The sequence below is a fragment of the Etheostoma spectabile genome, chromosome 22 (assembly GCF_008692095.1).
Source record: "Etheostoma spectabile isolate EspeVRDwgs_2016 chromosome 22, UIUC_Espe_1.0, whole genome shotgun sequence".
In the NCBI taxonomy this organism is placed as follows: Eukaryota; Metazoa; Chordata; class Actinopteri; order Perciformes; family Percidae; genus Etheostoma; species Etheostoma spectabile.
Genome location: NC_045754.1, coordinates 6775019 through 6800101, shown reverse-complemented (window position 1 = coordinate 6800101; position 25083 = coordinate 6775019). Strand labels below are relative to the sequence as shown.

The window sequence follows — 25083 nt, the reverse complement described above, 5'->3', positions numbered from 1 at the left end:
TTGTCTTTTCCTGGTTTTACAGGCTGCATTCCAGGAAAGTGATGTCATCTTCTGAACGTACCAGACTGTTCTAGCTGTTCTATTATTTACATTTACCCACTCAGTCCTTAAATCATTTCTGGAGAATATTTATCAAAAATCTCATTGTGTAAATAACATTTTGTTAAAGCACCAATAGTCAACCATACAATATCGTTGCAAACATCGAGGTATTTGGTCAAGAATATTATATTTGATTTTCTCTATATCGCCGATCCCTAGCATGAAGATATATAGCTTTGATTGAGGCCTAGATTGAAGCCTAGCCAGGTGTCACCCCATAGAGAGCCAAAGTTCCCCCCCCCCCCCCCCCTTCTGTTTGCCTCCATGGGACCTATCTTCGAAAATGAACGGTGGTCAATGGCGAAAGACAAACTATTTTCTGGTCCCGATCGACTCGTGCCTTGGATTACATGTCAGTTTATCGCAAGATAGTGAAGTAAAATACATAATTATTTGGACTACAAGTAGATGTCATTTCCCTGACGTCACCACATTTTCCCTCCAGTCCCTCCGAGTAGCTGCAGCTCTCGACATGATCCGATTCATACTGGTTTTCACCTCTTTTGATACTTCTGCCTTTGTCTTAGACGTAAAGGAGACAGCCATATTTCTCTGGCGACGTGTTTTGTTCAAGAGGTGTAGTTTTAGCTCTCACACAAAACCAAATGTTGTTCCACTTTACGTCCCATTGTTTATCCCTTAACATGTACAATTATCTTTGAAATTTACACACATCATTTGTGAAATGCATGGCACAATTCGAACCGGACCAAAAAGAATTATTATCACCTCTCATTGACTCCCGTTCATATATATTTTTGAAAGATAGATCACATGGATCAGAAGTAAAAGGGCGTGGCTTCGGCGCTCTATTAACCAATTAGCCCTCCAGCTTCCAGCTAGCAGAAAGGCCATTGAAGCCAAGAGAACGCAGAAAAGGGAGGGCTCGTAACAACTTGCATGCAAGCTTTTATTATGTTTTCAGATACATTCATCACATTTATAGGGTCCGACCAAATGGAAGTCATTGCGTCATCTGAATCAATGCAATCCCTCCCAGGTTCAACAGCGGTCTGGTGTTTGGTGTAGTTGCCATGGTGGGCTCAGTGGTGCTGCTGACACAGACACTGCAGCAGACGCTCGCTCAGATGACCACAGACAACCCTCGGATCGGAAGTCAGCAGGCCCTGCAGGTGGTGGTATGTACACGCCCAACTGGTTGGAGTTGTAAAGCATTGTGTATCTCCCTCCTGTCTACAAACTCAGAGATTAACTGGAGTTCAGAGCATAACTGTGCTTGAAAGGTCATGCAATGTCCGTGGTATTCAAATGAGGGGGCGAAAAATGCCTTCAATTATGAGGAAGGGCTCTTATTTAGCATTTTTCTCCTGTTCACTTTTTATTCATTCAGGTGTCAAATACCCGTGCATTAATGTGAGCACAGTCCCCAGTGGACCGCGGTAGGTGATTCATGGGAAGCTATTAGTCGGCCATTTATAACCGAGTATTCAGCCTGGGGCAAATGCACCACACAGCCAGTGGAGGAGATCAAATGCAGACCACACAGAAAACCACAGCTTCAGCAAAACATGAAACAGTTCATTTGAAAACAAGAAACAAAAAAGAGGTGGGAGGGATATATCTTGGTGATACAAATGTTTTTGTTTGCCAAATGTGCAGTGTTGATATATTACATCATAGTTTAATGATTTATTCTTTCCTACAAAGGGATTCAAATTAGGTATTCAAATACCCATACAAATCATATCGAAGAGGAAAAACATCAATGAAACAAGTTGATGATTCACTGTGAAGATGACAGTGGTGTTTCTGTATCAGTTGTGAGTCGCTTTTCTTTTTCTGGTGTCGGGCGTGTCTTCAGGTCCCTGGTGTCAATCTGCCCACCAGTCAGCTGGCCTACTTCTTCATCGCCCTGCTGCTCAGCGGAGTTATACACGAGCTGGGCCACGCTGTGGCAGCATTGAGGTAAAACACACACACACACACTTTTATTATACATGCATACACACACTCTTCCATTACACACACACACACACACACACACGTCCATACCACACACTGTTACCATGACAACCGGCAGAGTAAGGGGCATCCAATGGCCCTTAAGATAGAAAAAAGGGGAGGTGACCAATGCAGGTCCATGTAAGTGCACAAAGGGGATTAAAGGGTTATTAGATAATTTTGATGTCTTTTAAGATGTATAAATCAAGACATTTTTCAACCAGGGTTTGGTGTGATTCTGTCCCTTATGTGCTTAACACTGAAACTTTTCCTAATGATAATAAATAAAGTTTGAGTCTGAACATGTAGCTGCAAATGACCGGACCTTCATCATGTAATGAGTAATATGCTCACAGCCCTTGTAGCACCTGAAATAATGTATCGATTTCCTGAAAATGTAATAAAATGTGCACCTAACCTGATCGTAAATGTAATCACACCCAGTAATATAATAAAATATCCCGACTGATATTGTGATAACATTTTTTCTCACTCAGTGTTGTACATTTTGTGCACCTGCACACTTTACCAAGAAATAAAACCTGACATCAACAGTTTTGAAAAACTAAAACCTGCCTGAAAGGTATTGCATTATCAGTAAAATATGATTACAAAATCAGTTGGCACATTTTATTACATTATTAGGTTTTATTACATTTTCGATAGGGCTAAGTGCAAGTTTTATTACAATTTCAGGAAATTAGGACATTGTTGGGGTCTACAGCCCCTTAAATTGTGGCTTAAAATCTCTCTATAACATTAAATAATCATGATTTAATAAGCAACAAAGATTGATCTACATCTATATTGTATAATAACCAAAACTTGCTCTAACTTTGGCAGAAAATAGTGTCTTCATACAGGATCCCATCTCTCATAGTAAGATTATTTATTTATTGTGGTCTTTTTCTCTTTTGGACCTCTTTTAATGTTTAATATTTTTCTGACCTCGGCAGGGAGCAAGTCCGAGTCAACGGTTTCGGCATCTTTGTGTTTGTGGTGTACCCCGGTGCATTTGTGGACCTCTTCACCACGCACCTCAACATCATATCCCCCGCTCAGCAGCTCCGCATCTTCTGTGCCGGTAAGCTAATGCGATCACAGCTATTAATCACAATTATTACAAACATTCTGTTAAATACTCATTTCTGGTTTGCCGGTGAAAGTCGTCCTGAGGTCATTTATTTCTGAACACCAGGCAGCTGCCTCACGTCAAATCATTTCACCCTGCAATTAAGGAAATTAGATTTTAATGAATTGATTGGTGGAGCTGGCTGTTATTCACGCATGAATGTGACTGATGCCTCCTACCGGGCCACCATAGGAGGCAGAAAATGGCTGATTATTTCAGTGCAGTCTGGTCAGGAAGAATGTTGCCAGTTTTGATTAGAAAGCACTCAAGAGGCAGGTTTAAAGCAGCAGAAAGGTCTGTGTAAACAGGGGTTAGGGTTATAATAATGGAATTTTCATCAATTTGGCCACACAATTTTTACATTTATTCGACATGGAAATGCAGTGGTTCTCCTGCAAAAAACAGGGCGATTAATGATTTAGAGACTAACTCCCTGCAGATGCTAATGTTTCAGTCTAAATGATTATTTCTCTATGCTGTTAGGAGCCTGTAGAGGGAAGTGAAGAGCTACTGTTAAACCATCTGTGCCTTTTTTTTGTTTTTAATTAGACACACATTCCTCTAGGCTTTTCTTTTGCTTAATGTAACAATGAAATGACTGGTGGTGACTGCGGGCACCAAACTGAGACGTCCAATCAAGTCTTATGACGAGCCAGAGAGGAAGAGAGAAGGATGCTGTTCCCATCAGGGGGGTGGTGACATAACGGCACGCTGTGTTTATTTTCCGGTCTCTCTCTCTCTCTCTCTCTCAGGGGGCTTTCCTCTCATAACATGTTTATTATATATTCCTGTAGACACAGGTGATGCAACTTTAACAATTTGTTTACTGTTTAAAGTCAATATGAAAATTTAAATTCACCCATTAGGCCGTAAAATTAAAATCTTATAATAAAATTCTGGGATTTATTTTCCAAGAGAGACGAATTTCAGCTACAAATTTCCATTTTACCAGAGACTGTGTAACATTTTTACTCAAAGCGGCTGGATAATGGCTTAGCAGGTTTAGTACGTTTCAGGTAATTAGACCTTAACGCTGTGCCTTGACCTCATCAAACAATGAGACATTTCCTCGTGTGGTTTTGGTAGACGGACTGTGTCTTCTCGCATAATTACGATGGTATGGGCGGTTATTTTTAGAGTGCAGTGGTCAGAGTTTTGCCACGACATCCTACAGTCTGAGTATGGGGAGAACAAGCAAAACAGTCGTTACAACATACAGTATGCAGAGTCTAGTACACAACCCTGGTGTTACTGTCGGCTTTTCAGTAGCTTTGGTCTGTACGGTTCACTTGATCAGGTTCATAATCTCGACAAGCTTCAAGGCTATATTTGAGCAGCTTGAAGCTTTTCTTTGTCCCTTTTTGTACTTAAAGTGACTGTATGTCCCTTCAAATGTTTCTGAAACTAATTTTTTATCTAATGATCATATATGACCTGTACCAGCAAACGAGCTTAACAGTGAACTTCATGCCTCTGCGCGGGTCCGATTATTCCCGCAAAGTTGCAAAATGATTTTCGGCGGGTAGCCTGCGCTACAGTAACACATTCTGACGGGTCCCACATTTTCAGCTTAACACCAGAAAAGCCTGTGTTGCTAAGTATGCAGTAGGAGATTTCTTTATATAGGCCTCATTTTATTTTTATTTTAGAATTTATCTATGAAGTAAATTTCAGATCTTACACATAAAAATAATCTCATATCCATCCTCCATCCATCCATCTTCATCCGTTTATGCGGTTATCTCGCCGTAACCCAGACTAAAAGATGAAACTGAAAATGTAAAAAGTTTCTGTTTTCTTTCTCTAGGAGTGTGGCACAACTTTGTCCTGTGCGTGGCAGCATTAGCCTTCCTCTTCCTGTTGCCCCTGTTTCTGTTTCCCATGTACTCCACCGGCGGCGGTGCGCTGGTCACCGAGGTTGTGCAGGTCAGTGCTGCAGTTTTTTTTTTTTTTGTTTTTTTTTAATGCGTTAATCAACGTTTTATTAACTTCTATCTAAATATTGAATCTAGTGATTTTCGTTTTTCTCTTTATGGAAAGGTGTATTTTCAGAAAGTAATTATCCTTACTTGTTTGTCAGTAAAGTTACTGCTTCACTATAGCATGTTTTCCAATTAGTGCCATCAAACGATTAAAATATTTAATCGCATTATCGTCATAGTTAACTTGCAATTATTCACACATTTTTTATCTATTCTAAATGTCCCTTGATTTCTTTTTGTCTTATTATTTTTTCTCATTTCAATGCTCACATACATAGGAAAGTGGATCGGCTCGCTTTTTGCAAATGTTTTTTATTGAAAACAACCTTGGCATACAGCCTACTGTAGTGTTCAATTTCACACTAAAATTCTCACTTGGAGCAAATAATCTCTCACACAGTGTAATCAATAAAAGGGTGAAAAAAAAATACTTTGACAAGGGGGGGGGGGGGGGGGGGGGGGGGAGAGAATTGGTATCAGCTGTGTGCTTGGCCATCAAGTGGTATTTCAGACTGGACGTGCAGCGATGATAGCTCAGTTCACAACGACAAAACCCACACATTACTTTGGTCTTGTCAATGGGACATTTGGTAACTTTTAAAAAGTAAACTTTCCATTCAGAATCTTATTGGCGTCTATTTCGGCGTCTTGCGCTCGCCGTCCACTCAAAGCGTAACGTTACTACTCTTCGGCAGTCTCGCAAGCCCAATCGAGTGTGTGCGGCGTGCCTGTTGTTTTGTTTCTGGTCTAGCTAGAGTAGAAGTGTAGTAGTTAGCTAGCTACTACAAAGTTTGCTAGGCCAAAAAGAATGTTAATCTCCCCATTAAAAAAATTGACGCCATTAAAATGGGAGTGCGTTAACGCAATTAATAACGCATTTAACTGATGGCACTATTTCCAATGTCACACTAATTAATAACCTTGATTTAAGTGGGAAAAGTTGGCGGGGCATGAATTAATTTTTACATAATTTCCCCTGCACGTTCATACAGTCACAGTTGGCTGCTGAAGAAGTTTGATCCATTTTTTTTTAAGACTCATTGTAGTTTTGCAAGACATAAAACCATCCCTCTGTACTTGTGTGAAATTCCACTAATCGTTATATCTGCCCGTGTCTCTCAAACAGGGCTCTGCGGCTGACGGTCCCCGGGGTCTCTCAGTCGGGGACATAGTGACCGGGCTGGAGGACTGTCCGGTCAGGGGAGTGGATGACTGGAGCAGCTGCTTGTCTCGCATTTCTCTCACCCCACAGACTGGATACTGTGTCCCCAGCGCCAGCCTGCAGCCCAGCTGGGCCCACGGACGAGGTGAGTGTGCTGTTCGTACAGTGAGGGCACCCAAAGGTTCAGTCAAAGTAAAACAAGTGTGTTACAGCGTAGGGATGTCACGAGAGACCGCATTCATCGGTTTCAAGTCGTTACCAGAAATTCTTTAAACGTGAAAGTACTCGTTTTTCTACAGTACCGCAGATACCTGGGGGGGGGGGACGCAATTCTTCCAAACCTGACGGGGCAGTAACGGCATACTGAAAGTGGTCTTGTCTGCTGCTAAATGCTGGAGAAGAAGAAGAACGCCACACAGAATAACCTCACAAACCGAAAGTATTTTTTCTCTCTGCCGTTCTGTCTCAGCCTAACGTTAGCGCCGATAGCTGACATTAGCTTACTTTACCACGTGTTTTAGCGGATCTTGTTTTTGTTTTATTTTTACACACCGTGGTATCAACTTTGGTATGGAGTGTTGTGTACTTTTTGTGGGATTGGTACCATCCACTAGATTTGTGGTATCGTGACATCCCTGCTAGAGAGTCAGCGACGTGCATCTGGAATAAAGACTTATTCACTGATTTATAATGCGTTCATGAATTGATACATATGAAAACATTCAATTTTCAAATTGTATGAATTAAATAACTGGCTGTAAAACAATTTAACCAAATCATTTTCATCCTGCTTTAAAGTGCTCATATTATGAAAAAAACACTTTTTATGGGATTTTGGTTATTGCTGTGGCTTCCGCACACATACAAACTTGGAAAAAAAACTATCCATGTTGTTTTGAGTGAGATACAGGTTTCTGAATGTCCTTTGCCATCAGGTTCTGGGTGAGCTGTTGAAAATTTGCACTGCTTTTTTCGTCACTAGCTGAGACAAGGTGGCTAACCGTAGCATGCTAGCTCTACCATGCTTGCTCATGCTCAATGGCGAAACACTGCTACAACACACACTAGTTGACCATAATCTCCAAAGTAACTACTTCCATGTCCCTGTTCTGCAGGCATTCCACAATTTTCCCTCATTTAGTCTCCCAGCTAATCCTGCCTTGTACTGACCAAAGTTGGAGAGTTATCTAGCTGATGGGATCTTCCCTAGCTTCTGAGCATGTGCAACTCCCAACAAAGATAGAGTAGAAGTGAGATGTCTCACTCTGTAGCTAAAACAGAGACTCAAACACACAGGGTGAAAAGAGGATCTGCAGCAATGTACAGTACAACAAAAATATGTTGTTTTTTGAAAATGAAACCCTGTAAACTTATTCTGGTACAACCTCAAAATACAATTATGAACCTGAAAATGAGCATAATATGGGCGCAATAAAAAAAATTTTGTGACCAGCTCAGAGTGCCGCCTGAAAGTGGAGTCAGGTGGAGCCCACAGAGCAGCAGCGGGAGCTGGACGCCAGAGTGATGTGTGAGCTCAGAGTTCAACAGCTGGCCAATCAGAGCTCCTGTTGCTTCTCTGTGGTTTATTACTATTCCAGTGGCAGACCTTATACATTTAATAAATAAATAAACAATCTAAATACCATCATTTCATCTACAGCTTCAAGCCTATATTGATTAGTCAGTCGACAGAACATGGATCTGCAACTATTTTGATCACCAATTCATCGCTTCAGTCATTTTTGCTTTTTCAGCTTTCACAAAGGTAAGAATTTGCAGTTTTATCAGTCACATGTAGCAGCCAATTGGATATCTTTTAGGTTTCAGTTGGTTTTTGGACACAACAAGCAAATTGAAGGCACCTTTTTACATTTTCTTTAACATTTTATACACCAAACAATTAATTAAAATAATAATTTGTTGATTAGTCAATAATGAAAATAACTTAACTTCAGCCCTAATTTCATCTTAACCAAAGGGTAGAATTAATGACAACCTTTTCCATCTTCCCTCCATCCTCCCATGAAATAAAACTTCCCCATGGCAAGTGCTAAGTTTAAATCCTGTGGCTATCTTCAACTTTCAACATACTGTACTTCTGTTATTAGAAGTTAAAAAGGATTCTCTAAGATCAAGAGTAGAATTCTTGTGACTGAGCATTGCAGGACGGTGTCTTTCTGCTCCTGGTTACCAAAACATGCTTTCTTCCTCAATGCGTTCTGCTGCGCAGTGTATTAATATGCATATGAATAATATGAATATGTAAACAGTGGAGTTAGTTTGTGTGAGTACTCAGCGAGAGCTCCTGGTGAAGTGTGAGGAGTCAGCGTGATAATCTCAGTAATGTCACCAAGTGTGTGATACTCTGTCCTTGTCTAATCACCTCCTGCGAGCAGATTTATCAACCGAGAGTCAAACAAAAAAAGGAAACCTCAGTGACATCCATCTTTAGTTTTCAGCCTGACGCCCAAATCTAATCAGCCTCTTCCCTCCATTTATCTTATTTTCCTTTCTCTTCTAGCTTTCAAGCGCTTGGATGGAACGATGGACTGCTGCAGCAACAACAGCCTGACAGACCTCTGTTTCTCCTACATGAAACCACAGGGCAAGAACAGCAGAGAGGTGTGAGAGACACACCTAAACACACACACGCACACGCACACACAGTCAAAAACAGTCCCACAAACACACTGTCTCTCACAAACACGCACACACAGTCACCACACACACACACCACACACACACACACAGTCACACACACAGTCACACACGCACACACACACAGTCACACAGTCACACACATACAGTCACACACACAGTCAAAAACAGTCCCACACACAAATGCAAAAACAGTCCCACACACACACAGGGACTTTTTGTGACTGCATCGTCATGTGCGCAGGTTTCCAACTAGACAGTCATGGATATTTTTATTTCTTCCTTTTATTCACTTCAGTTCCTTTAATTCCCATATTGTGCCATTTTGTTTACAACTACCTGAGTTTAATGCACAAAAAAGGAACAATTATGAAAATACAAAAAAAAAAACATTTCAACATTGTAGTATTAAAGATTTAAAAAAAAATCTTAATACTAGAGGAAAATAAAACTCTGTCTTATTAGATTTGTTCTTGATTTACTTTTGCTTTGCTAATGATGCACTGCCTGCATATTACCAAACATTTTGTGCAACCCTGACCTGTTTTTACAAGATAAGCACTGTCATAGATGAGCATAACAAAGGAGATATAAAAAGTGGCCGATTTTAAAACAAGATGGCAAGCTAACATCAGAATAGGTAATAATAAACTGCTTTCTGTGTATTCCTACTGCTTCTCTTATGCTTGGACGTTTTCCTTCCTCCTGTGGAACTGTTCCTGTGGCTGCAGTACGCCTGCATGCCGGTGCGTAAGATGGTGACGGGGACGCGAGTGTGTCATACCAACAACGACTGCGCCGCACGCTCCCACGCCGCCAGCATTTGCGTCACTCCATCTCTGGAGAACCAGACTCGCTTCATCCGTGTCACCCACCCGCCCAACACACACATGCTGTTTGTGGGGTACCCGCCGCACCTTCAGTACGCTGGTACGTTACAGAAAGTTGTGCTGCTTGGTTCACCTCCCGCTTTCTGCTTATTTTACAAAATGTTGGAAATGATCAGCTCAAGTAGAAGTGTATCCAACATTTAGAAAAATGTTGAAAGTATCTTAGGCCTTAAATGGATAGTTTGGATTTTTTTGAACTCGGGTTGTATGACCAGTGTTGCTGACTTGGCTACTTTGTCGCTACAAATATCTATCAATGTCCTGCTGTGGACGGGGGCAGCAGCTAAACATATTTTTGCCACCTAAAATAGGGACTGTTAAAAACAAATCAATATCAGTTTAAGTGTATGCTATATTAACAATATGTTCACAATTTTACCTAGTCCAGCTTCTTGAAAAGGTCGGCGTAGCGATATGTGCGCATATCCAAGAATTTGTTGATATCCAAGTTGGCCCGGGCAATATGGAGAAAATCAAATATCACAATTTCTTTTACCAAATACCGCAATATCGATACTGCAACAATATTTTGGTGTTGACACTAGGGGCTTTCACAAAATATTTACACAATGAGATTTTTGATAATGATCTGTAATGTGGATATAATGACTTAGTGGATAAAGGCAAATAAAAGAACAGTTACAACAGTCTGGTAAGTTCAGAAAATGACATCACTTTACTGTATTTCAACCTTTAAAACCAGGAAAAGACAACGCTTATGCCATATTATATCACAATATCCAAAATCTAGAGCTGACCATAAGCCGTAAACAGGCAAGAAGCCGTTAACTGGGGTTAAACCCTTATTGAGACGCAAATTCTAAATGTGCTATATATAGATGTACAAGAATGCCTCTACAACCAGAATAATACCAAAATATCCCACGTCTGAAATGGAAAATGGTATATTTGGAAAAAGGCCTTACTCAGAATATTAAACTGGAATATAATAATAATACTTTGATATAGCACCTTGTAGGTTTCACATGATGAACATTTCTAAAATACTGTAGGATCCAACAGAATATGCTGTTTACATGACCTGTATCAAATTTTGGAATATTATCATATTCAGAAAAATAGTGGAATATTGCTGTGCGTGTAAAAAGATACTGACTATGGATAAGTACCTTATACAACCCCACTTCTAAAAAATGGAACTATCCCTTTAATTTTTATAGTCTTATCTTATGAAGTTACAAATGATATTTACACTTATCTGTCTTATTTGTAAATATTACAGCTAAAAGTTCTTGTATTTTCAGTGTAGGAGTTGCTACAAGATACTTTTTTCTTTTTTTTAATGATTCCCATCCTAGAAGGAGGCATGAGCTTGTATCTGTAATTATTCATATAATTGATGTTTACATGGTTGCAGTGTTGAGCCGACTCTCCTAAAGATGAAAATGTGCAGGGAGAGGCTTGTTGTCGTGTCTGCTGCTATTTAAGATACAAATGTGTTGAATGGACCTTTTTTCACCACAGACATGCTGACATGTCATAGTAGGAAAAGCAAAGGTGTGTTCCAAACCCTTAATGATGGCTGCGTTCCACTTAGGAGAGGCCCTGGTCTTGTGCATCCTGACTCACTGAAATAGCTTGCTGAGCCGTCGTCAAGGTTATCAGTTTCAGCTGTGCTTTTCCTACTATGACAAGTAAAAATGTCTTCTGTGAAAAAGGTCCTCGGATCCAACCTTTCTTTCCTTAACCCCTCCCTGTGCTTTGTCTTCCCCAGTGAGTCTGACCAATTTTCTGCCCCGCTTCGGTTTCCTCCACCTGGATCTGCCTGTTTTCTTGGAGACCTTCTGCAAGTATCCTTTCATGTTTAAAGTACAGTAAGAAGATGATGGATGCGTGAGGAGTTTATTACTCTAAGTTTAAACAAATGTTACTTTTTTAAAAGGATACAAGGGTAATACCAGTCCTTGGTTGACAGAGCAGCATCTCTTCTCTCTAAAATGATAAACGCGCTACTTTTTATTTTACATTTTCATTAGGACTCTGACTTGCCACTGAATATTCAGTCTGTTCTTTTTAAATAAAAGTCCCATTTTTAACATCTAATCATGTTGCTCTACAGTCAAGAGGTCAGGCCTTTTGAACTTTTGGGATTGCAGTCCTGCTGCTTCACGTTTGTGTCACTTACGGTTTTAATGTGCATTTTCTGTCCTTGTGTCTCATGGGACAGTTGATTTTAACAGTGTAGGAGAACCTAAAGTTAGTTAATATATGCTTTGCTGCTATAAAGCCATAGCAGCAAAGTCTATTGATTTGACCAAAGGTGCATTATATTCCTAATGCATTCAACTTATTTTTAAGAGGAAGAATGAGGTATTTCTTCTTTCAAAAGTTACATCTTCCTTTAAAGACACACTCCAAAATGTTGTTGTTGTTTAAAAGCACACTTTTGTTGTTGTTTAAGCATCCAGCGACTCCTAAAATCCCTGTGTACTGGTGGTGTTGGGATGTCAGCACTGATTGGTAATGAGCCAGTGACTGCTGCAGTCAGCTGTCCACCAGCTCTTTGTCTAGGAACACAATTTAAACTTTTTTTTTTTTTTTTTTTTAATGTTTTCTTTTATTTATATTTCCAATGCTCTTTACAGTGAAAATCTACTGCTGTAGCTCATTTAACATGACTAATTTACCATTTAGCTTTAGAGCTGCTGTAACTTGATTTTCACACTTTTATTATACGTCTTTGTAGTCACGTCGTGAGTCTCAGCTGTATGTAATATTCAGCACTGTTATAGTAATACACCATACACTCCATGCTTTTAAACCAGCATGGAGTAGAAGTTTAAAAATTGTGCGTGACTGTGTGTGTGACTTTGACTGTGTGTGTGTGACTGTTTGTGCGACTGTGTGTTTGTGACTGTGAGTATTTAAGAATAAACGTAATTAATACAGTAGTATTGTCCTCCTTGACCTTCCTGTCCCTCAGATACGTGGTGTCTCTCTCTGGTGCGTTAGCAGTAGTGAACTCGGTGCCGTGCTTCGCGCTTGACGGTCAGTGGATGCTGAACGCACTGCTGGAGGCAACGCTGGTAACTGTGGTAACGGACCGTCAAAAGCGCGAGCTGATCGGTTTCTGCCTGCTGCTCGCGGGCAGCGCCCTGCTGGCAGCCAACGTGGCGCTGGGCCTGTGGATGGTCACGGCGCGGTAACCACAGCGGGGAGCGGCGGTGGGAAGACAAAGAACTGAACGAATAAATCCCCACGTGGGCCGAGAGTTGTTCTCTCAGGTTGTGCTTGACACGTGTGGACCATTAAAATGAACATACAGGGAACAGACTGCATTACCCAGCAGTGCTGTCCAATTTCAGGAGACTGTTGAGCAGAACATTAATCTGCCTTTGAGGCTGTACTGGACCACCAAGGAAAACAATAACAGCTTTTTCCACCGTGTTGCCGCGTACAAAAAAAAAAGGAGCACATATACAAATAAGTGATGCACTTGCCGTAAAGCACTGTCCTATGTGACTGTTTACAAAGACGGAACAATCTTTCCGGTAGTTAATATCTGTGTGAAGTTTAAGAGAAAACCGTCTCGGTTTGATTCCAAAAGGCCATATGTTCCTGTTGACAAGGTGTTTGGTGTTTTTTACCCCCAACATCTACAAACTACCAAAAAAAACAAAAAAAACCCACCATTGAGCTGTTGACACACTGTTTCACTCAATCTCAACGTGCTGCAGAGAGGTGCCCATGGAAGTAAAGTTGATCCGAGAAGATAAGAACAAAAGAAGAAGTTTAAAACGCCTACCATTTATTGGCAAATGCATGGCAATACCTTGAATTTCTACTACATATCACTGGTGGAGTAAATGTACTGCCTAATATTCATGTGACAGTATTTCAATGGACCTGTCTCATCATAAGTGTGTACATGAATTACCAAATGAGGATTAATACTACATTTTGTAACATTCGACAGATGTTTAAAGGTTGGTATCCCATTTGAAATGAAAATTGCTCCATTGATGGCGTTTTTCTTCCACTTCATGATACCTCCTCGACTCGCCACAGCTCTACTCGCCTTTTTTGGTTTTCCATTACGAAAAAAAGTCCCTAGTACCTGCTAACAGGTACTTTATTTATTACCAAGCGACGCGAGGCGATACCAAAAGGTGACGTGAAAACCTGCTGGCTACTGATTGGTCGGAGAGAATTGTCACTAATCACTGCACCTTCGTTGCTTGTAGCGACAGACGGCGGAAGTAATAATAATAATAGTGATAACTTAAAGTAATAATTCAATCTACACCGCTCTATAAAGGAGGAAATATCTCTCCATTCCAGTTCCTTCGTTACAAACCTTGTCTCCATCTTTTCCAGGAGAAGACATGTTTAAGTAGTTTAGCCGGCGTTGTTTTTTTGTTTTTGTTTTGTTTTTTTTGCTGCCTCTAGCTTCTTTTGAAACTAATTGGTCTTGGCAACATGCCGAGAATATAAAAAAAAAACACCTTCAACGTTCTGTGTCTGTGGCGTTAGATCACGGCAGTTTCCTGCCATGATGACGCACGAGGCGGTACTAATCTGCAACGGAAAAAAGAGGACGGGACACCGCGGTCGAGCCGAGCGGGGACCATGTAATGGGAATCGCCATAAGTGTCAGTCTTTCCCTCGGCCATTGTAGTGGAAAGTGAATTTGTCCATGAACTTTGTCCCTTTTTTTGTCTCCTCAAAGTTTACGTTTCCCTTTTTATTTTTTTTTGCTCGCGATCTGCCATCAGGTTGTGAAAGTTGATTTGTTAAATTTGTGGAATTAAAGACTGCTTTTATTTAAGTACTGTGTCTATTTAATGAGTCAGTTTCTCTTTTAACACTGCTCACCAATACTTTGTTGGAACATGTTCTAACAAATTTGAATGATTTTTGTTGTTTTTTGTATCATTTCCAAAAGATCTTAAAGTGCCTCTCCCCAACGTGCAGGTAGCCCGATGTTCCTCTCGAGAGACTGCACCTTTCGAGCTTTAGACACGGCATATCTGCTCAGTGTCTTCAAGCCAAAAAGCCACAAGCTACACTTTTAGTAACGGCTCCAGACCACAGTGTTTCTTTAGTGTTTTCAGAGAGTCCTGCCATAATTACGTTTCCTGTGTGTGTGAGCGTGAGAGATGGCACGTTATAATTTGGAAGGGTGTTTCTTACAGACATATAAATACTGAACGGCCTTCAGCTTAGCCAAAGAGGTGTGTTTATCGATGATGAGCAGGCCCCTCTGTCAACAGGTTTAAAATAGCTTGGAGACTTTTATCATTGAATAATTAGGTACATGTGTGGGAGGATCAGACCTTGTTGCATGTAGGACTTGGTGTCTTTCGTGTGTGTATGTTTGTGTTCAGATAAGAGATTTTGAAGGCTGAGTTTCTTTCCCTTATCTCTGTGTGAAATGATTGCTTATGTTTCCTTGCATGTGTGTTGCAGTTGCTTATCTGGCGCTTAACGGCAGCCTGGAGGGATGTTTGGGTAAGCAGACATGGGAGGATGATGAAGAGGAGAGGGCAGAAAGGAGGCATGTTCTGACGCTCTGTATTAACTCCGTGACCACCTCTATGTTAACAGGACTAGGAGTCTACAGCTGCTCTGCCTTGCTGTTCTCACAAGCAGCAGCGCTTTGAGCTAAATTAGTTGTATACGCTGTTTTAGTTCTTTATTTTAATGTTTTACACAGAAATGGATCATAAAGTATTTATTTCTTTTAAATTAAACTGCAGAAAAACAACAATCCCAAAGCAAAAGCTTAACATCTCGCTGTGACTCGCACAACCCTACAACGTGTGTGCGCTGCGGGTGTAGCCAGTTAACTCTCCTGGTGTCTTCGGGTCAAATTTGACCCCTTTCCAAAAAGTTTCCATATCAGAAATTTGGGTTTCTTTCAAAAAGACAAATTCCAAAATATTAACGTGGATGGTTGCCTCCTCACAAGTTAAATAATCAATTCACCACTTTCATTGAATTTGGGTGTTTTTATTGTCAATTTTATAGCATTTGGAGAAAAAACAATTGGTAAAAGAACTTTTAAAGTGTAAAAAAAACAAAAGAGAGAAATGTCAAAAGTGACTAAACTGTGAACAAATGCAAAAAAAGTGACAAATGTAAAAAAAAAAGCTTTAAAGATTTGGGGGAAAAACACAAGAAAATGTCAAAAGGGTCAGAACAAGTCGACAAACGTTGAAAAAGTGACAAAATCATTGGGGGGGAGGGGGGGAGCCACAATAGGGTCAAAAAATCCAACCAGAACCTTGATAAAAGGTTTTTCATTTAAAATTTTGACTCAGAAAAACAAAAAAATTCCAGGTCGGAGGGAAGCCAACACGAGGGTTGAAGGATACACTCCACGGCACATCCGCTCCACATACTGTACGTTACGCGTGCAGTGTAGCCGAAGCATCAGACTCTCCACCTGGTCATGCTGGTGGCACCAGAGGAAAAGGGATAATACAATACGTCATCTGGAAACATGAACATTTTTAGGCAATCCATGCAGTAGATGTTGAGATATTTCTCTGAATAAGTGATCACTTTAACCTGCTGGTGGCGCTAGAGAAGAAAAAGAAAAAAAAACTAGATGAGCGAAGTCAGTAGGATTCATCCTCTGAGGGTCGTGAACGTCTGTACAAAATTCCATGGCGATCCCTCTGACATTTGTTGATATGTCAGTAAAAACTTCATGGTGATGCTAGAGGAATAATCAAGGCATCACCAAAGTATGCAGGAGTAATTGTGTTTGAAACATGAATGTCTTGTATAACATTAAGCGTTGAAAGTCATTATAACATTGTCTGGGAACCATGAAAATTAGAACATTGTTTTGTTTTTGTTTTTTGGCCAATCCTTGTAGACCACTGAATAAGAGATAACTTTGACCTGCTGGTGGCGCTAGATGAAAAAGTCAAGAGCTCACTATAGTTAGTAGGATTTATCCTTTGAGGATCATGAACGTCTGTACAATCTTTGTTACAATATTTCCGTCTGGACCAAAGCGGTGGATTGATGGAGACAATCCAAACTAAGAGCCAAGTGTCCCAAGCTGAGATGTTAAACAGGACAAATCAAAACAAGACAACAGGGATTGTGAGTCACAATGGTGAACAATATCATCGTGGTCGATGTGTCTGCTTGATGAATGGGTGTTTTAAGCAGCACAGGAAGTCGCGTCTATGTAAGGACTTTGCGGCCGACGCCCCAAAACCCTAATGAGCACGTGCAGAAAGAGTTTCTCGCCACAGCAGGGGGAGAGGTTGAGGGACCAATCAGGAGCTGTGGTGTCATTGTCATCACCTCCCCTGTCTATTCAAAGAAACTATTGATCCATTCTGACAAAAAAATCACTGATTTTATTTTACAGGCGGCCATGTCATCATCAGATTAATAGATTGTAATCAGCGTTTGTGTGTGTGTGTGTGTGTGTGTGTGTGTGTGTGTGAGAGAGAGAGAGAGAGAATCTAATTTTGTTCTGGTCGACTGACTGTCTGATCTGATAAACGTTTCCAGCAGAACACCCAGCTGTTTTGTACATGAGATTTGACACACACGCACACACTCTCTCACACAAACAAACACACACACAGCACGCACACATTTCAAATGTATGCTCAGGTTATTGACAAGGTCTGCAGCCTCTAATGCCAAGCGGTAACACGCAGATAATGTTCTGGTTTGATTTGACTAAAAGATCTCTGGTCATTACTGGGAAGCCTGGTCTCTTCTGTTCTAGAGAGGGGGATGGATGGGAGGAGTGTTAGGGAGAGGAGGAGTGATAAAGGGAGGAACAGTTTGAAGAGCTGGGGTGAAGTTAGAGGAGTTACAGATAAAGAGATAGCAGCAGAGAGAGAGGGACTGGGAACATAAATAAAGTCTGTGTTAAATTGGGAAAGAGACCAGAGTACATAGAGAAAGTGTGTGTGTGTGTGTGTGTTTTAGGACGATGTTTCTATAACTTTTTGGATTGAATTTTCTCCATGAGTGTGATTTCTTTTTACCAGATATTTTTAGTTTTCCAGTTTTTTTTATTTTGTCTTCTGAGTGCATCCTCACCTGAAAATTTTGATTTTTATGAAGCATGTGTGTGAGAGTGTGTTTTTTGTGTGTACGTGTGTGATATAGCATTGTAAGTCATGGAACTGGAGCGTTTAGGCGGCGGCGGGGTTAAACCCGAGAGGGGCAACAGTCGTCTCTACAGGATAGCTCTGGCCATGTGTGTGTGTCTCTGTGCCGCTCTGCTGCTTGCCCTCATACTGGGTAAGTCCACCACACACACACACACACACACACATTTCTTCAACCTGCATTATAATTTGTAAGGAATTCAGCGAAAATGTAACGCATACTGTCCTCAGATTATAGTACATGTAGACTGTAAATAACACAAGCAAGCCTGTGGGAAGTCTTTGTGGAGGGCTCGTGGGTAACTTGTGTCAAACTATTTTTGGTTCATATAAGGTTTCATGCACGCTCATGTACACATGCAGAACCTCTTATACCTCCCTCCATAATGCACTGTGAGAGTCAAGTTGAACTCTGGAAAAAGGTTGTGCGTGTTTACGCTTTGTGGGTTTTAAGTCCTGCAGAATGTAACATTAATTAGCAGGGAATTGTGTGGCAAAGTAATGGTTAGTGTGTTTTTTGGTTTATATATAGAGGGACAGTGCACATTAATTAACACTGATGTAATGAAAAAAACAATATGCTAGATAGCTGAGGAGATAAACCGGGGATTTGTACCTGTAGTGCAGCTAAAAATAGGCAAAAAAGGAATTGGACACAACACTAACAATAAAAAATGTAACATGGAATTGTTGCAATAGTTTGACCTGATGAACTCCTTATTTCCAAAGGCGGAGCATCCCAGATGTTTCCTGCTCTAAAGGAAAATGCTGATTTTGTTTTTTTTGACATCTGAATGGAACAATGCAGTCGATTTAACTACTTCCCTTATTTTTTTTTGAGTTGCTGTCCATGTACTGGCTCTAACGAGAGAGAGCAGAATCCTAAGTATTAGACTGAGGTCCACAGGTGCAGTTTTAAAATTTGTGAAGAAACAACAGCACTAGCACCAACAGTATTAACGGTGAGATAAATTGCATGTATAGCTTTTGCCTAATATCAAACCATAGACAGTGCAAAATGAATGATTTAAAAGTTTGATTCAAATAAAAAATGTATGCTTGTGCGCTTAAATTGATCAGACTTCTTCTCTGTTTGCTTCAACAGGAAGTTATCTCTACGATAAATTTGTAGCTACAGCCAATGAGACAGTTAGCTTAGCTAAGCATTAAAACACATGCACACAAAAAAACAGTACCTTTTAAAACTCACTTATCATGTTAAATCTAGCTTGTTTAATTTGTATAAAAGCTGAAGAGTATAAATGTCAAAGGAAGTTGCAAAACAAGACGAGTTCATTAGTGAGCTTTAAACTTTCGGACAGAGCCAAGCTAGCCATTTCCCCTTGTTTCCAGTCTTGTGCTAAGCTAAGTTTATCGGCTCCTGGGTGTAGCTAAATGAATAACGGACTAGCCTCTAATTGCCAGACCTTCCTCCACAGCGCTGCGGAGAAGGGTCAAGGGCAAGTCCACACAGCATTCTGGGATGGGAGAATACAGTGCTGTGTTTTATTGGCATTCCTTTAAACCGATCACAATCGTCTTCAGCGGCACTAAGCGCCATACGGAGCAACGGCACGTCTGCAAAAAAAGCCTCAGGGAGGAAAAAAGTTGTTTTAGTCGTGCAACAGAAAACTCAGATTGGACAGATAGTCTAGCTAGCGGTTAACCATAGTCTTAAAATGCCAACACAAAGAATTCCCAAGGTAACGGATATCCGCCTAAATGAAATCCGGGGGAATTAGACTAATAATGGACAGACATGAGAGTGGTATTGGTCTTCTCATTTAACTCACTGCAAGAAAGCGTATTTCCCAAACTATTCACTGAAGAGTCTTCATGTCGCCTGTTTCAGTAGCTCAGTGGTTGTGAGGATGGTCGTGGCAGGGAGGGGTGTAAGTATTGTTTTTTGTTATTGAGGGAAGTCAACATTCTTGTGGTGGCATTGAAGTGTAATTATGTTATGTGTCTATGTATGCAGTACCACACACACCCACTCCCTCCTCTGGTCTGCAGCCATGCAAATGACCAGACCCAGGAATGCCGAGTGTTTTTTTGATTTCTTTTTTTTTTATTGTTACTTTTTTAATGAGTTTTGTGAGTGTGCGTCTTAAATGTGTTTGTGTGTAAATGCATGTTTGTGTTGTGGGGCCTGTTGGGTGTCTCAGTAATGAACATGATGTTGGTGTTAGCAGTGATCCCAGTGCCTCAGATGTAACTACATTTGTGGGGTCCAGATACCGGGAATACAGTATACTTGTAGGGTCCGGACAGCCAAAATGCTGGACACCACAACTTTAAAGGGCTGTTTAAGAGTTAAGACTCGGTTTTAGGGTTAGAATTAGGTTAGGGTTAGGGTTAAGGTTAGAGTTATTTAGGTGTGATGGTTGAGGTTAGGGCAAGAGACTAGGGAATGCATTATGTCAATGACGGGTCCCCACAAAGATAGAGAGGTGTGTGTGTGTTGGGGGTGTGTGTGTGGTGTCCTGGGTGTGTGCGTCGGTGCGTGTGCGTGTGCGTGTGCGTGTGCGTGTGCAGAACGGTCAGGGTAGGGTTGTTCCAGGCCAAGCGGGTCGTGCAAGGTTGAGGTTGTGAGTGTGTGTTTCTACTATAAGTGGCCACAACATTAAGCAACTCTCACAAGCAGCTCTAGACAGCAAGACCAGTCAACCTACGAGGTCAGACGTTGCGGCGCAGCTCCGTAACGCTCCACTCATCCGTTCACAATGGGGATTTGGTTTTCTAAATCTGTCAACTCGCTTTGTGGGCTTGTGCGGCCTCTGTTCACCCTCAGAGCCACATCACAGAACAGTAGTTTCTGCCAAGAGGTCAGAAAAGCATGCTTTGCTTCACCTTCTCGGAAAGGAAGTGAACCTGTGTTCGCACTGCGAGGGGCGTCAAAACAGTGGGTCGCTCTAATCTGTCTTGTTTGCCGTTCTGATTGCCTTTTATTAGATGTATGTGACGTAACTACAACAAGGGTTTTAATGTTCAAATTTGACCAGCCATTTAATAGATTCCCGTAGTTTTCCTGGGCTGGTGAGTAAAGCAAACCTACCAGACACTTGCCTGTTTCACCAGCATTTGGCTGGAGGATGGTTTGAACCCTGAAGTCAGTCGAGTTCAAGTTAAGATCCTTATGTGTATTTTGGAAAGTATTCAAGATTGTTTTTTGGTGATTCAAGGCATGGCTGTATATCACAGCTAAAAGTTGTGGGGTGATTCTAGGTGGGGTCTTTCCTTGTTGCAGGCAGGTTTAAGGTAAAAAAAAGGATCGACTAACTCTGTGTGAGTGCTCTCCATTTGTATCAATTGCACTTTGGTCTGTATTTTTCCCATGTTTGAGAAAGAGTGGATTGTGGGAATTCTTGCCGTCCCTCTGGTAACCAGTATCATTTTGAGCCACGTGAAAGTTTGACACTTCCAGCTGTCTGCGCTACCTTCATAGTTTGTATTATAATAATTGATAGATAATATGGCTGATGTTGAAACCTTTTAATAAGAATGACATACAAAAAGACAGTTTTCTTTCAGGTAGCGTTTATTTTTAAAATGCGATAAAAATTACATATTTAGCACTGTATTATACATGCTAGAATGGTGCCTTGCTGGTGACAAAACATCTGGGGGACAGCTCCTTGATAAAAGTGGCCTTGCACAGAAGTAGAGGAAAGTACTAAAAAGTAGATTTTTACAATAATGGCACGTTATGAATTATACTCTCATTTTGTTGTTGATGTTTCTGTCTTTCTTACTTTCCTCAAGAAATGTAAGTTGTTTTTTTTTGCTTTCAAAGCAACACTATTATGTAAATCTATATAACAAGTTATTATTATTATTATAATTATTACATGTTACAGCCTTCCAGTAATTTATTGATTGTGTGAATGTGTGCTCAAAACAAATTAAAAAATGTGAGGCTCTGTTGACCAAAGCAATCAACAGCCCAACACTGATCCCTCAGGCGTAGAGGACTGTTTGTAAGTGGACGTGAAGCGGGTCAGAGCTGCAGAAGAACATAAACGTTCTGATCAAAAACTGTTTAAGTCACTTATGAGATTTTTACATTAACAGATGACAAGCCTCATCCTCAACTCTTTACTTCTCCCTCAGTGTCTCAGAAATCTAGTCAGGAGGAGTTCTGTCTGACCCCAGAATGCATCGAAGCAGGTGAGGAGTCACTTGGCGTACATTTGCCCCGACCAACCACTATTGTTTGTATGGTAACTGGTTAAGCGTGAGATATTTTGGTTGTATTATTTGGACCCATTGGGTTGTTGTTTTTTTGTCTCCTTCATTCTTGTAGCGGGGTCTGTTCTGAGTAAAATAGACCGGTCCGTTAACCCCTGCGAGGACTTTTATAGTTTCTCCTGTGGCGGTTGGTTAAAGGAGAACCCGATCCCTGAAGACTCCTCCTCGTATGGCATCTACCCCTGGCTGCGACAGCATGTGGACATCCGACTCAAAGGTGTGTTTGCCCACATTTCCCAGCAACGCCTGGGTTCATCTGCTTTGATGAAAGTACGCTTGACTTTAACAGACGGAAAATGTTCAAAAGAATATAAGAGCTATTTTAGTATTCACATGAAAAGACATTGAAAAGAAGCAAGACTTTTTAATTGTTTCGTTATTATCATTCATTCACAACAAAAGACTGTGCTTTACATCTACAGTATGTGTCTTAGAAGTTTAATTCAGGTACAGTTTATTGTTGGAGCTGTGACTCATGACACATGATATTGTTTTTCTTTGTCAGAGTTACTAGAAGCTCCTTCGGACCCTGATGAACTGGAAGCAGTGACCAAGGCTAAGATCCTATACCGCTCCTGTATGAATGAGAGTGAGTCTGACACACACAAAGATGACATTGCATCAACTTACATTCGTTGCCTGCAGACTTGACCAAAACTCCTACATGTCTAGCACGACTCTTACCTTTATCCTTGACTAGCATTGCCAGACCTTCTTTCACAGCTCTGTGGAGGAGGGTCTGGCTAGTCTACACTATTACTGGATAGGAGAAAAATGTGCTCCGATTTATTGACTTTTGAAAAAAATAAAAATAAATCACAATCGTCTTGGGTGGCTCTAAGCACCGAACACAGGTACGGTGCCTCGGCAAAACAGCCTCAGGAAGGAACTTGTTTTGGTGGAACACGTGCACGTAGGTAGGTGAGCTCTGGAATTATAAAGGCCGTTGAGTGTGCAGTGAGAGTTTTTCTCAAAAAGAAATATAATTTGATTGTCGGTTCTAGCTCAGAGAATGTTTCTCAAATTGACCATAGTTTAGAATGCCAAAACAAAGAAAGCGGAAGGTGAGGGACATTTGGCTGAACCACCGGCAGCACTGGAACAATCCCGTGAATGAAACTTTGTCTATATATAGACTGCACTCATCCTAACATTTACCTAATCCTAACCCCAAATGGGAGGTGAGTCTCCAAATGAGACCTTTTTTTGACCCCGGCGTTCGTTCAGCCCTTGTAGGGAATGTTGTTCACATAATGCCTTTCACTCTGTGCCTGACCATAACTTTAAATCTAAACCTAGTGCTAACCTTTTGATTTGATTTGATTTATTTTGGATTTGACAGACAACATAATCCAAAGGATTACATGTTAAAGTGTGAAGAAAGTGTGTTACAGGTTAGACTGCTCCACTGTTAACCCAGGTATGTGACTCATTCCTGAGACACTACTTCAGTGCCATTCAATGTGACCTTAAGTGCATTTCTTCTATTCAACTTCCTTTTTGTTCCAAGATAAATGGACTCAGTTTGATCCAGATGTATTGGAAGCCTGTTGTCTATGAGCCACTTGCAAACACTATCTAATTCATTACCTAGATTCTTCTCAATCACTCCCAGAGATCAGTAATGCAGAGTCATCAGCATAGAAAAGCAGCTTAACAAAAAGGGGCACCCCAAAAGGAATATCCTGAGGATCTGAAATGGTCCCCTCAACATCACAATCTTGAGTTCTTCTGTGAGGATAGAGGGGAATCATTTCATAGCAGTATTTCTGAAGCGTATACTTTGTAGTTTTGATAATAGTGTTGCATGGTTTACTGTATCAAAGCCTTTTACGAATCTAGAAGATTCATGCCCACATACTTTCCTTCATCAGAGTTTTGTCAAATATAATCAAATAAAATCCAGACTAAGTTCATACAGTAGATTTTGTCTGACAAGGGACTCTTGCACCTGCTCATACACAAGGCGCTCAACCCCCTTCGATATGGCTGTCATAATTGATACACAACCCATTCTCACTCCCATCTCGGAAAATACGGACACATGGTCAGGTGCCTTTGTTGTTGTTGTTGACGCTAAAGGTGTCATATAACACGTGCTTGGTTGTCTCCTTTAGTGTTATTTAACACTTGTTTGGTCGGGATTATCGGCGTCCCTTTTGACACTGTTAGGTTAGGGGTGGGGAACCTTTTTAGCAGCTGTGTAATGTTTTGTGCATCTAGACCAAATTGCACTATGGTTACCAGTTACCAGAATTTATATACTTTGCTTGTGCAAAAAGGGACGTTATGATCACTCAAAGCATTTACAAGGACGCCTGATTGAGAAATATTTTCACCTCTGAAACTGGTCTGAAAGGGATTGAAGGTTAAAAGACACTCTAGTAGGTTCAGTGGTTAACTGTTGTAGACCAGACACCTTGCAAAAAGTGTAAAGAAATTATTACGAGGCTGTATTTGTGTTAAAATCACCCATAATAATACATTTGTTGTACATGCAAACGCTACTCTTACAACAAACCATTTCAACCTTAGTCCAATCCTTAATCTTCAAACAGCCCTGTGAACAAGTGAGGGCCAGACAAAATGTCTTCACAATTCAAATTTGTCCCCACTCTCCATGTCTCTAAACAGATCCTCACAAAGATGCTGTTTGTCAACAGCACAAACAAAGACACAGTGATAGTGTAAAATAGGATGTGAGGTTTTATTGATCGCCATGGCAGATCTAGGTTATTGCAGAAGCAACAAGCAATAAGATCATGTGACAAAGCAAAAATTGTGTATATATTACACAAAAAACATGGTTTATATATATATATATATATATACA

General features: G+C 40.7%; 2 protein-coding genes across 2 annotated transcripts in view; both read left to right on the top strand.

The window, feature by feature from the left end:
• mbtps2 (membrane-bound transcription factor peptidase, site 2) overlaps nucleotides 1-13355 on the top strand; it is a 16731-nt gene extending 3376 nt beyond the window's left edge. The window contains exons 3-11 of the mRNA XM_032503442.1: nucleotides 1103-1241; nucleotides 1925-2028; nucleotides 3021-3148; nucleotides 5004-5122; nucleotides 6305-6485; nucleotides 8862-8962; nucleotides 9730-9928; nucleotides 11624-11699; nucleotides 12833-13355. Of these exons, the coding sequence (XP_032359333.1) occupies nucleotides 1103-1241; nucleotides 1925-2028; nucleotides 3021-3148; nucleotides 5004-5122; nucleotides 6305-6485; nucleotides 8862-8962; nucleotides 9730-9928; nucleotides 11624-11699; nucleotides 12833-13055 (1270 nt within the window). The 3' untranslated portion in view covers nucleotides 13056-13355. The remainder of the gene's footprint in view (nucleotides 1-1102; nucleotides 1242-1924; nucleotides 2029-3020; nucleotides 3149-5003; nucleotides 5123-6304; nucleotides 6486-8861; nucleotides 8963-9729; nucleotides 9929-11623; nucleotides 11700-12832) is intronic.
• Nucleotides 13356-17677: 4322 nt separating this feature from the next.
• The window catches only part of phex (phosphate regulating endopeptidase homolog, X-linked), a 24535-nt gene continuing 17129 nt past the window's right edge, over nucleotides 17678-25083 (top strand). The window contains exons 1-4 of the mRNA XM_032503439.1: nucleotides 17678-18135; nucleotides 22113-22169; nucleotides 22306-22467; nucleotides 22756-22839. Of these exons, the coding sequence (XP_032359330.1) occupies nucleotides 18012-18135; nucleotides 22113-22169; nucleotides 22306-22467; nucleotides 22756-22839 (427 nt within the window). The 5' untranslated portion in view covers nucleotides 17678-18011. The remainder of the gene's footprint in view (nucleotides 18136-22112; nucleotides 22170-22305; nucleotides 22468-22755; nucleotides 22840-25083) is intronic.